The sequence below is a fragment of the Leptonotus elevatus genome, chromosome 13, assembly GCF_054856555.1.
Source record: "Leptonotus elevatus isolate MCC_2025b chromosome 13, RoL_Lele_1.0, whole genome shotgun sequence".
Classification (NCBI taxonomy): domain Eukaryota; kingdom Metazoa; phylum Chordata; class Actinopteri; order Syngnathiformes; family Syngnathidae; genus Leptonotus; species Leptonotus elevatus.
This window is the reverse complement of record NC_141251.1, coordinates 522,319-534,778: the sequence shown is the minus strand read 5'-3', so window position 1 is coordinate 534,778 and position 12,460 is coordinate 522,319. Positions and strand designations below refer to the sequence as shown.

The 12,460-nt window shown below is 46.9% G+C and overlaps 1 protein-coding gene across 1 annotated transcript in view; it reads left to right on the top strand.

Moving 5' to 3' along the window:
- sptbn1 (spectrin, beta, non-erythrocytic 1) overlaps positions 1-12,460 on the top strand; it is a 55,674-nt gene that overhangs the window by 2,154 nt on the left and 41,060 nt on the right. The window contains exon 3 of the mRNA XM_086092504.1: positions 9,363-9,609. Within this exon, the coding sequence (XP_085948630.1) occupies positions 9,462-9,609 (148 nt within the window). The 5' untranslated portion in view covers positions 9,363-9,461. The remainder of the gene's footprint in view (positions 1-9,362; positions 9,610-12,460) is intronic.

Genomic DNA, 12,460 nt, shown 5'->3' with positions numbered 1-12,460 from the left:
ATGTTGATGAAGAATCCAACAATTGGACCTGCTGTAAAAAAAAGTTAATCGGGCCGGCGTTGTGACCCGTTTGGTGCCGACGTGCGTCAAATTGCTGCGTGTGTTCGTGCGTGCGCGCGAGAGTCGGAAAGCGAGTAATGGAGGAGACGTTGGAATGTACGTGGGAGGTTTGATTTCAAAAGAGCAATTGCAGATGAAACAAAATCCAATCGGACACGAAGCAATGCAACATTCCCATGAAAATTTTGGGATGATTTGATTTTGAGAAAATTGTCTTCTGTTCACAAGCTCGGCTAAACTTCGAACCGAGTCGCAACGCAACACTTCAGAAATTCTGGACTATTTTTCACCGCTTGGTTTTTGGGGAAAAAAAGAAGCTTTTCTTCCCCTTTTGGGGGTTTTGACCTCAACGACCCTTTCAATCCAAAACGGTTCGTTTTTTCCCAAATGAGCGTCTTCGTTGTTCAGTTCATAAATATTTAGAACAGCTGCCATTCAAATGACCAACTTTTGAATTAGAAACAAAACAACTGATTTTGGTCAATTCCCCAAAATGGAGACTCCTCAGATCAATCATTTCAATTGAATGGAAGCAATAATTAATATGAATGGCGGAGTGATGTTGCCGATGTCGGCAGAGGTGAGCGAGGGACATGCCGGGACGGACGGACGAAGAGAGGGAGGGCGGGCGAGCGAGCGAGCGCAGTGCCAACATTCCCCGGATGATAAATCTTCCCTGGGGGAGCACAAGGACCAGAAAGGCAGAAAGTGAGAGAGGCAGGAACCTTCTGGAAAATGTCCAGCAGACAGGAAGTGAACTGGCCGCGTGTGACATCATCAGCTGGCCACGCCCATGGAATGCAAACATACACACACAGATAGATAAGCGTGCGTGTGTGTGTGTGCCTGCCTCAGCGGCGAGGGGAGGGGAGGGGTCGGGTCGGGGTGTGGTCAGGCAGGAAATGAGCCATTAGCTGAAAGCGGACCTCCGCCTGTGAGCTCCAAAAGTGAAAGTGCTCCTTTCAAAACCTCAACCAAGTTAGCATCAGCTAACGTCGGCCATTTTGTGGCCACTGTTTGTGAAGGATGCTCATGCCAAGCTAACCCATTAGCATCATTCTTTCCAGCCATTTGATTTGATTAAAGATGTCGGCCAGTTTGTTGCCGCTCGACATTTTTCTTGACATGTCTGAACCCGGCCTTCGGACTTGATGCTAATGCTAATGTGATGATGCTAACATTCGCTAAACGACATAATTTCTCCAAATCAAAATGTAAAATAAGTAACAAGCGGGGGCTTGTTGGTTGGCTTAAATCTTGACAAACACCTTTTTAGTGTTGTCATGACAACGGAAAAGTTGACGTCGTTGACGTCCAGCCGAGATCGTCTCCTGGCTTTGTAATGCGACGCCTGATGACATCTCGCCTGCGTGTGACATTAAGAAGCTTTGCGCCGGTTTATTCTTACTCGCCGCTGACACCTGCATCTTCATCATCATCATCATCATCATCATCGCAGGAAATATGAGTTGGGGGCAGGCTGCGTGTCCTTGAGCAAACCAAACGTGAACTGTAAAATCATCAACTGTCGCCACGTTGACGATTTCACGCAGAAAACGGAAAAAAAAGAAATTCCTGGACGAGCCCAGGATTTCTTTTTTCTCTGCCAACGTTTGACTGAGAAAATCATTTGTAAATCTATTTGAGGCATTTCAACTGATGAGGTTTAGCGCCCCCTAGTGTCGTCCCTGCTGCTGAATTCCCGCTTGGAGGCGGCAACGCGAGATCTGCCGTTTGTTGTCCTCTCACGGACGGAGGCCAGTGACGGCGGCGAGTTCGCACAACTTGCACTTAAGCGAAAACTTTTGCCGGCATGAAGTGGAATCGGCTGCCACGGCGATTAGAGAAAGACTTTTTCTTGCTCCGGTTCTCTTTTGTCTGTAAACACGATTCTTAACAAATGACAGTGTTTTAATCTGATCCATGACCACGCTTATAACTCAAAGCACGTGTATCTCAAATGGTCTTTCCCCATTGACATGAATGGAAATGACATTCATTCGTTCCAAAATGTAAAGAATGAGACAATTGCTCACGCAACTTCCTGCGGCACTTTCGTCCCCGTTGAACGCAATTGACTCTTGCACGAGAAAGTCGGAACATATCAGTTTGGGTTGCGCATCTGTCCACAAAAGCCCTTTTGATACCATCTTAGATATGCGGGCTACGAAAACATTCAAGGACGGCCCGTTCTGAAAGTAGAAGGATTTGGGTTGGACCGCGTGTCTTTCCGATTCAATCGGAGTCCCTTTGAGAACGTGTCTCCCAAAAAGTACAATTCCATCCGGATCTTGACATATTTCAAGGTGGCACCGTATTTTGTTGCATCGCTAATACCCGCGCGAAATCGGCCAAACGTTGAGCGATTCTTTTGAAAAGGGTTCGTAATCAGCTGATTGACAATTCGGGCGGGCGTGAATTTGAAGGCTTTCAATCATTTGAAGTGAAATAATGTCTCCAAACTATGACTTGATGATCAAAATAGTTGTCGATTAATCGATCAATTCTTGCATCCGTAGTAGCATTTACACACAACCCAAAAATGTTGACAGTCCGTGTGAAAGTGGCTGCACGCAGACAGACAGACAGACAGACAGACAGGTGCTGGTGCACCTGCAGTGTTGAGGAATGCGAGTGATCCTAGTTTATTATTTTTTTCTCAAGCCGGAGCAGCAGGAAAGTGCGCGCACGCACGCACGCACGCACGCACGCACGCACGCACGCAGAGCTTAGATTCGATGTGACATCCCACAATGCAGCGCCGCTCGCTCTCGCAGGCCGAGCCGAGAAACGGCAAAGAGTCTGGCTGCTGGCCAGGCTGAAATGATGGGATGGATCGCCATGACGACACGCCGACCCTCCAATCTGGACTGTGACAAGCCCGCTGCGAGCGAGTGTGCGTGTGCGCGCGCGCGCGGCCGTGCGTGAGATGTATTTTGGGACTAAAAGCGGCGAGGGAGAGCGAGTTTGTTGTTGAACCTTTGAATGTTTTGCTCCGATTGGTGGAAACGTTTGGAGTGACGTCAGCCCGGCAGAAAGAAGGTTCACACAGATTCAGTGGCGTGCGTGTGCGTGCGTGTGAGTGATGAAAATGGTGTGAAAGAAGATGAGGAAAGAAATGTTTCCACTTTGTTCTTCTGTCGGTCGCTTGTTAGCGTCCTTGGCTCCTCCCCCTCCCTGGCCTTGGCGCCATCCCAGAAGCTCGGCCTCCTCCCTCCTCCGTGAGAGTTTGGGAACGGGCCGCTCGGCGCGCCTCACGCGAGCGCACAAACATTCAGAGGAAGGGCAAGTTTCCAAGGGAGCCCCCCCCCCCTTTTTTTTCACTGCTAGCGCACACATGCTAAGCTAACAGTTTCTACGGCCTGCTTGTCAATTTTAGCCCGGTTTGCTATTGCTAACCATTTCCAGGCCTGATGAACTCTGCGGCGACCAAACTTATTTTAGTTAACGAAAACTAAAATAAAAAACACATACAAAATAAAACAACAAAAACTAAAACTTAATTTTACTTTTACAAAACAAACGATAATTATAGTGAAAATGTTCTTCATTTGAATCATTAATTTAATGCATGAGCCTTGATGGGCTGATTTTAAATGTGATTTGTAGTCCATTTATTTCAGCTGTCGGCGTCTTTCCTTCTCAACTTGAGCTCTGATGCTAGCATGATGCTAACCCAATAGCGGAGCAATTTTGTTTGTTTGCTGACATGTCGCCACGACGACAGCAAAGTCAGTGTTGTGAAGCTGAAAGGGAAATTTGTACGTCTGCTTCCTGTCATCAAGTGCGCCAGCGCGTTTCCTTCACTCGACACAATGGAGACGTCTGTCCGTCCGTCCGTCCGTCTGTCCGTCCGTCCGTCCGTCCGTCCATCCGTCCGTCCGTCCGCGCACACTGCGACCATTCAGCAGCTCGAGCAAAATGTCACGTTTGTCCCACAGACGAGCGGACTGAGTGGACCTTCACCGCGTTTCCTTTTTTCACGAGCTGAGGGCGGGGCCGTCCCTTTCTCCACGTTATCGATTCTTTCAAGTTTGTGGGGATCAAAACAAAAACCACATGACGAGAGACTTGAAACCCAAATTCAGGAAGTCAAGAAACCTGCTTTTAAACCTCACTCGAATCGAAAACCCAAACTGTAGTTTGAAAGGCGACTGAATTGAAACAATACTTTATAACCTTCTTCTTCTTTAAACCCCACCCTCCTTTTAAAACCGTACCTCGAACCCTAACCTAAACCTTTTTTCAAACCCGGTTCTTTAATTAATTATGAATGAAAGGCTGAAATTCTGAGAATTTTGACAGTTTTACGTTAAATAATTAGTGCTCCAAACAAGTCATTGATTATCAGTTTAGTTGTCAATTTAATTTGATAATCAAATAGTTGAGGGTAATCAATTCATTTTTTGCACCAGGAGATATAAAGCAAATTTCAGAAGGGAAAAATACAAACAGAGAAACATGTTTTTGGCATAAGCGAAGAGGGCGAACAAAAAAACAACAGAATTTTTGTTGGGGGGAAAAAATCCACTATTTGATTGGAATTGTTGTGGCGCGTTCGTAACCCGAAGACGCTTTGACACAAAACCTGCTGCAAACATTTCAAAATGATGCTAATGTAGCATCTCCGTGTGGGTGCGTGTTCATAAGTGTGCGTGCGTGCGTGCGTGCGTGCGTGCGTGCGTGCACACGCTAACGGGAGCAGACGACACATTAATGGAGGGCTTATGAAATATAGATTAGCGAGCGTCAGCGCTAGCGCTGCTTTGTTTTCTTGCCGGCACTCCTTTTGTTGATTTGATTTTGGTCCGTCTGTCTGTCCGTCCGTCCGTCCGTCCGTCCGTCCATCTGTCCGTCTGTCTGTCCGTCTGTCGTGACTTATATTGTGAGCTGTTTGCGTGTATTTATGTCATGCTAGCACCCTCGTTAGCGCCAGTTGCTAACGACTTCCTGTTTGTGTACGGCCGTCTCGGCCACTTCTTATCAAAGACACGCCTTTGTCCCGTCCTGGCAGCGTGTCCTCGAACGCCTCGTCAAGTCCAGGAAGGGAAAGAAGGTGCGCGCTTGATGCTAATGCACACATCGATTGTCGTTTTGGCAATAAAGCAAAGCGAGCCCTCCCCGGCCCGGAATGATGATGTCATGAAAAAATGGAAAGCATGCTTTTATCTGCTCGTTAATCTTTTGTGCTTTTAGCGTCCGCCGCGAGTTCGATCGCAGCGCCGTCCGACGCCGCATTTGGCGCATTCATCAATAGATTGATCAGCGTAACCATAGCGACGGATAACCGCATTAGCGCTCGACCCTCTTCACTAACCTAATTGTGTGAAGACGAGAGCCAGTTTGCAGGCGGGGAGGAATCGGACACGTTTGACTCAGAAAAAGACGTTTCATTTCACGCTTGAAGGGCGACCCGACAATCGGCACAAAAAGGATTTGGATTCCAGACAAATTGCCAATTTCCACTTTGAAGTTGACTCTGTGGTCTCTGGTGCCAAGCAGGACCTTTTTGCTGTCTTCGCTGTACCGTGCGAGCAGCTGTTCTACTTCCTGGTTGGGATTCGGGTCTTGCGATACCGTCGGGTCAAATGAGCGGCAGTGCGAACGTCCTGGCGGGCGGCGGCGGCGGCGGCCTACTTAGCGCCTGTGCAGAGACGACATGCTGATGGATGACTTGCTGCTCACACTTAATTTGAAAATGTTGAAAAAGCAGATGCTAACCAAACCAGGCTAGTAGGCTAACTGGATGGAAAACCAAACGAAGGCAACTTTTACAAAGTTGAGAGCAAATCCTGGTCCACAAAGTAAAAATCCTGCCAGTCTGGCTTTAGCCTTAGGTGCTAGCTCGCTAGCTTAGCAAGCTCCCATGGTGCTCGTTAGCGTGCTAGGGAGCAAGCTAGCTAGCTAGCCAAACGGTGTGGCAGGGTTTTTACTTTCTGGACCAGGATTTGCCGCTTCTGGCTGATTGCAAGTGAAAGTCAATAAACAAGTCAGAATTATGTTCATGTCCCCTTCACATTTTTTGCACCCGGTCGAGTCCGAGTCCGAGTCGCCTGATTTTGACAATCTACCGATACCAAGTCCTAATCCGATACCTCGGCAATGTATTAAGGAGAAGAAGAAAAAGTGCATCCAAATTGTCTTCATTTGTTTTTTGAACAAAACAATCTCAACGTGACGCCTTTGATATGATGAGCAGAAACCAAGTAGTAAAACATTTCAATCATTTTTTTTTGGGGGGGGGCACATCCGTTTTTTAAGTGGCTTTGCGCACATTGCAAGTTGCCGTTTGCACCGTCTGTGTTTTCCACATTGAAATATTTGCATACTGCGCGCATGAACATGGTCACATGACGCTAGCTTGACGTTAGCTTCCCGCGACAACTTTCCAACACTGGCTGTGCAATCTTGCATTGTAGCAAACGGACTGCATTTGTTTCTTTTGGCTTTGTAGCTCTTATTAAAATCAATAACAAAGACATTTATAAGCGATTCATGAATATTAATCATGTATTCAATTGCAATCATCTGAAAATGGCGCGATTGGTCCTGAATTCCGATCACATGGTCGGGTTCGGGACGTTTGCACGCGTCCCCTCCGGCTTTTGGCTTTCCGTGCATGTTACATGTGTGTGCGTGCGTGCCGTGGCGTGTTGCTAGCGTGCTGGAGACGCTCGCATCTCGGCCTGCGTGGGAGCGTGAACAATGCGGGCTGCCAGGTTGCCGTGGCAACCCGGTGACGCTGGAGCCTGTAAGATGCTGATGGAGGCGTGGGAGAGACTTCCACGAAAAAGCATCTCGTGGCTGTTGTTGGATTTTCTCTTTTTTAATCCCGCGCATCCATCAATGTGTCGTCAGTACGACGCTTTGGCTGTCGTGTTACGGCAAAATTCATTGTAAAGTGCAATTTGTGTCTCAAAATGTTCAACTTGAGCATATGATGTGAAATGATGTTGTGGTTGTTTGGACGCTTCAAACAACTTGAACACGCATGAAGCATCGACACATACGAAGCACGTAGCGGTCGGTAAACACGCGCTCGGCTTCCGAGCAGGCAAAGATCAGCTCAGTGCTGCCTGGCATGTTGTGGCACAACGTGGTACTGCACCGAGCAAGTGACACTCCAAATTGGGGCCATCAGATGATGATAATGATGATGATGATGATGATGAAGAATTCGGTGACTTGTGGTGTCATTCGGTGAACATTTTTCATGTTGCCGTGTGACGAGCGGGCTCCCACGCATTGCATGCTGGGACGAGGGTTTCCATGGAAACGGCGGCTCTGCGCTCATTTGTGGCTCCACGCTGCTTTTAATAGCATTTTACATTTGAGAAGAAAAAAAAGTGACTTCTTATTTGAAAACGGGTTAGTTGTACTTCTTTCCTCACGCGTTCTTTAATGCGTGAGAGATTGACGTGAGTTTGTCGTACTGGATGATTTGAGACAAGATTGCGCGTCCATTCCCAAAACACACCAAATGTTGACATTTTGTAAGCGTGTGGGCTGAATGTTCATCTTGAGCAAGATGAAAAGTGCACAACAATAAAAGGAATCATCTTGTGTATTTTGACTCGTGCGTGTGCGTGATTGTGTTCCTGATGGGACTTGAGGTTTTTGCTGACCCACTTTTGTTGCTGCGAGTGACCCGTTCGATGTGCTCGTCCGTTTCCAAGCCAACTTTTCTTTTCTGTTATTTGACAAAGATCAATATTTGCTGCATGACTGAATAATGAGTCCAATTGCACTCAATCCACGCCGCCTTTTAAACACTTTGGCTTCTTAACTGGCCAGTCCGGCTGCTGGCTGGTCTTTGTATTCATAAAGGTCGCCCCCTGGTGGCCTCGCAGTGCAGTGCACATGTACATCTGCTCTCGCGTCATGTTGCCGAGATCACGTCAGCTGCTGATTGTCGCCTTGGATGACTGACTTGTCTTGTCCGTAGGATCCCGTCTCCAAAACACTTCATTTTTAAAATGATAATATGTCAAAATATCATTTTCCACTTACATATCTGTGAATATGCAAATACCGACATGTGAGAATGCACGCGTCCACTCCACAGGCAAGTTGAAAAGTTGCATGTGTAGTAGTACCACCGTGTGCCACAAGATGCCACGCAGGCAGCACTGAGCTGCTGGACTGCAAGATGAAGAGCAAGAAGAGTTTGTATGTCGTCTTTGTTTGTGTTAAAGCAGCCGCTTGTTGCTTTACAATGACTGTGACGTCGATGCTAACTTCCGTTAGCCAGTCTACGGCATTTCACATGAAATATTAGCATGAAGCTAGTGAACGTGATGCTATGGTGTGGTCAGTTTTGCCTTCTTGGTGACGTCGAAGCAAAGAAGGTTGCGTGGTGGTCGGCACAAGGTGCAAGCGATCGTTTTTGGATGACTCGGCGTTGCCGCACGTGGACGTGTTTGTGCTGAGTCATGCCGCCACGGTGTGCCCGGTTGTCTCTTTGTCCTCCATCGCGAGGGTGCGAGGGTGCACGGTCCAAATCTTCAGCTGCTACAAAACACCTTTTGTTTGAGTTCAACGTCATTTCCATCACGGACAAACACCTTTTTTTTTCAAACCAGACTTACTGAACCGTCCTCAAAATGTCATATTGTTTTCTTTCTTTCTTTCATCATTTTATTTTATTTTCTTTGCTTAGGATGATGTCACATTCTCAAATGGTCCCCAAAAAAACAAAAGAAAAAAAATCTCTTCAATGAGTGTCACCTGACAGTGTGTAGTAGCAGGCTTTGGCCCAACGGGGGTGCACTTGCCTCATTTGTCTACCCTGCTGGCTGCCTGAAGTGCTGGCCAATCACGGTGCAACCTCTTGGGTCATGTGACAGCCAAGTATTGACGCGCAAGAACACTCAAGTTACACAATAATTACACAACGTGATTATTACGTGGTAATTACACACCAAATGTTAATTTTAAATACGTGATTATCAGTTTAGGGTTACACAGTAATGACAAACTTGATTGTTATTACATGCTAATAGCACAGCACTTTTCTTTGAATACATTTTCAGTATGTGTGTAACATCACAGTCATTTCACATATTGATAGTTCTTATGCATAATCAATATTTTTTTACTTTAATGACATTTGAACAGCAGTAATCATGAATGTATTATACAGCTAAATTATATTGAAATGAGCCAATGAATTTCTAGGATAATTGATTTAACCAATAAATGTGATGATTGAATTCAATGTGGAAAACGTACGAAGTAGGATTTCTACTTGCTTTAACTTTGTGACGTGTTGTTGATCTTCTGCTTGTCATGTTTGGCTGCAGGTTTGCCAAAGCAGCATCCGGGCGCCGCCTCTTTGAGGAAGGAAGGAAGGAAGGAAGCATCGTTGGTCATAGTGGCGTTGGCGCGGCGTTGGAGTGGCCATGACGTCGGTAGCGGGCGAGTTGGAGCACATGGAGATCCAGCAGACGTACAGCGAGGGCGTCAACAACCGCTGGGACGCCGACGACTGGGACAACGAGAACAGCTCGGCCAGACTCTTTGAACGCTCGCGCATCAAAGCGCTCGCAGGTAAGGAGATGGCGGGGTCGGGGGTCGCCGTACAAATCTGCGGAGGTCCTGATCCTCGTGGGCCAATGGCATACGTGGCGGCGCGTGCGTTTGGAAGGTTGAGGCGATGATGTCATCGTTTATTTGTGCGTGTTCGTGGCTCGCAAACAAAAGCACAAACATGTCCGCACTCAAATGTTCTTGCAAATGTCAACGACTCGAGCCGAAGTATGACGCGGCGTAAGTCAAGTTGGAAATGTGGCTGACGTGGCCCGACTGCGCACGCTGGTGTCAACACCACGTTTGCGAAATCGAGCCGATTCGATCCAGATGACGGGGCGGCCATTTTGTTACCTGCTGGTGACTGAAAATGACAAGATTACAAGATGTCAGCTTGCGAACGTCACATGACCAAACCCACAAAACAGCCGAGCTGGATTGGCTGTTACCTGAGCTTTCGTAATAATAATAATAAGAATCATATTAATCATGCATCATATTGATATGGTGCTTTCGCCCACCTGTGATGTCATTTTTAGTGGACAGCAAGTGGCAAAATGGCCGCCGTCTCAGGCGGGTGCAAATGTTTCTGCTTCATCCATTTTGCACGAGCGCCATGTCCTTCAGTTTTGAACAGATGATGGTCAAGAACATTTTCAACTTCCCTTTAACCGTTTGTACTTTGAACTGCGTCACACCTTCTTGATCCTCAATTGATCATTAACCTCCGTGTGTGATAAATGGCAACCAAGATAAGAAGCATCAGGACACATTTGTTGAAATTGAGTGAATTTGTGAAAGTTGAAGTTGTCATCTTCAGCTGGTCGTCAAACGTCCTTCATTGATGGTGTGCGTGCGTGCGTGCGTGCGTGCGTGTGTGTGCGTGCGTGCGCGTGCGTGACGGTAGGCTGCAGCGTCCGGCCTCACTCAATAATTGATACGTTGTGAAATGTGCACAAGAGGCGCGTGTGTGCGCCTGTTACTGTATTTAGCGAAGCGATGTTCGTTTGCATTTTGATCATCAATGTTGTGAGAATCGTCACATCCGCAAAAGGAAATCAGAAAAAAGGCGGGCTGGCACATCTGGACGCAAAGTCGCCTAATTCCAAACGTAGAAGTTATTGAAGGCTTAGGGTTAGTTATTTTCTGTTATTTTCAGGAAGTTATTGGAAGCCTTAACACAAAAAAAGTTCGCCTCATTTTCTATTTCACGTTCAACAGCCTGCTGACGCTAAAAGTGTGTGCGTGCATTAGCATGTGTGCGTGTGCGTCAGGAGTGTTCCGCCCACATACGATATACCAGGAAACACAAAACCAGAAGTCGCCATGGAAACCAAGTGCAATGAATTCCACAAAGGCGGCTGGAGACTGCCTGGTCCTCTTCCCGTGTGTGCGTGCGTGCGTGTGTGTGCGTGCGTGTGCGTGCGTGTGTGTGTGCGTGCGTGTGCGCTGGTGTGTGTTGACAGGAAGTTGTCCCAACTTTTCAGTGAAGTTGGCCACCTTGACAGGAAGTGGCTGATGGGAGTCGTTGTTGTCCTCCACACAGGAATGTCTTTGTGTGTGTGCGTGTGTGTGCGCGTGTGTGCGCGCGCGCGTGTGCGCTGGCCAGTGTTGTTTAGCATGTTGGCGTAAAATTCATCAGGCCGGTCTGAACTGTGGCTGCTGTTGGCCTGCAAAGCCGATCACAGCTGGCAACTTTTGAGCTGACCACTCACAAAACACACCGAATGAAAATCCTCTCTCCTTTATTTCATTTTTTATTTTGGGACTAAACACAAATCGGTCGGATTGGATCCAGTTTTAATTCCTTCAAAAAGTGACAGATTGACTGCTGTTAACATTTAAATGAGTCAAACGGAACCCAAGCGCAGATTTTTGGAGACGGTTCTCATGCACGCTGCCTGCGAGATTGACTTTTGTCAATCACATTGATGACTGACGGGTGCCAGTAGATGGCGACGTCGCGTCGCTTTGGATTCAAACTCGGCACGGCTTTTGAATGCAGAGTTTCGGCGGCGAATCTCAGCTTGTCGTGCGAGAAACGACAACAAGTCGGACAAGTCCAAAAAGTTAGCATCTTTTGCGAGTCGGGAAAATGGGCGTGGCATTTGTCCAAGAAAGAGGACGCCGTTGAGTGTGTGAATTGCGAGCAGCACGTAGAAAAGCTGCAGACGTTCAACGGCAGCCTTGCGGCGTTGCTCACAGTCGCTTTTGTTGTCATCGTTCATGATGACAACGTCTCCTTTTTCTTGTTTTGTAGTTCGAGGTGTCACAAAAGCAAACAATCTTGACATCACTTGCTCGCCCGTTGGTAAGTTTCGTGAACTCAATATTTTGCAGGTCTTGAAAAATCAGTCAAACTGCTCAAAAATCAGCTGCCGGCAACTGTGGGAACGCTTTGGGAACGCTTTGGGAACGGCCGACGAGACGAGTTAACGTTTGAACAATTTGAAATTTTGAGCGTCGCAAGTGCCGCTGCTTGTTTCTCTTTGTCAAATACGAACGCGCTCGGCGAAACCCTGCGGCTTCGTCCTCGGCTAAATATTTGCATCTCGCCTCAAGGCGCACGTTTCCAGCAGGCTTTTGAACGCAAACGGCTTTTGAACGCAAACGGCTTTTGTGTAACGTACAAATGGCCGACATGTCTTTGATGATCTTTGGTGGCTTTGCTTGCCTTCCATTCGTCCCAAAAAATGTTCTTGTCATACCCAAAAATGATTCTGCACATCGACAACGAACCAGATGTCAATGCATCAATTGAAATGAATACAAATTTGAATATTTTCTTTTAGTCGGAGAATTTGAACAAAAATAAAAAAAATTTGGTCAATCAAAATAATTTAGAGTAAGAAAAAAAGTTTATTAAGAAATA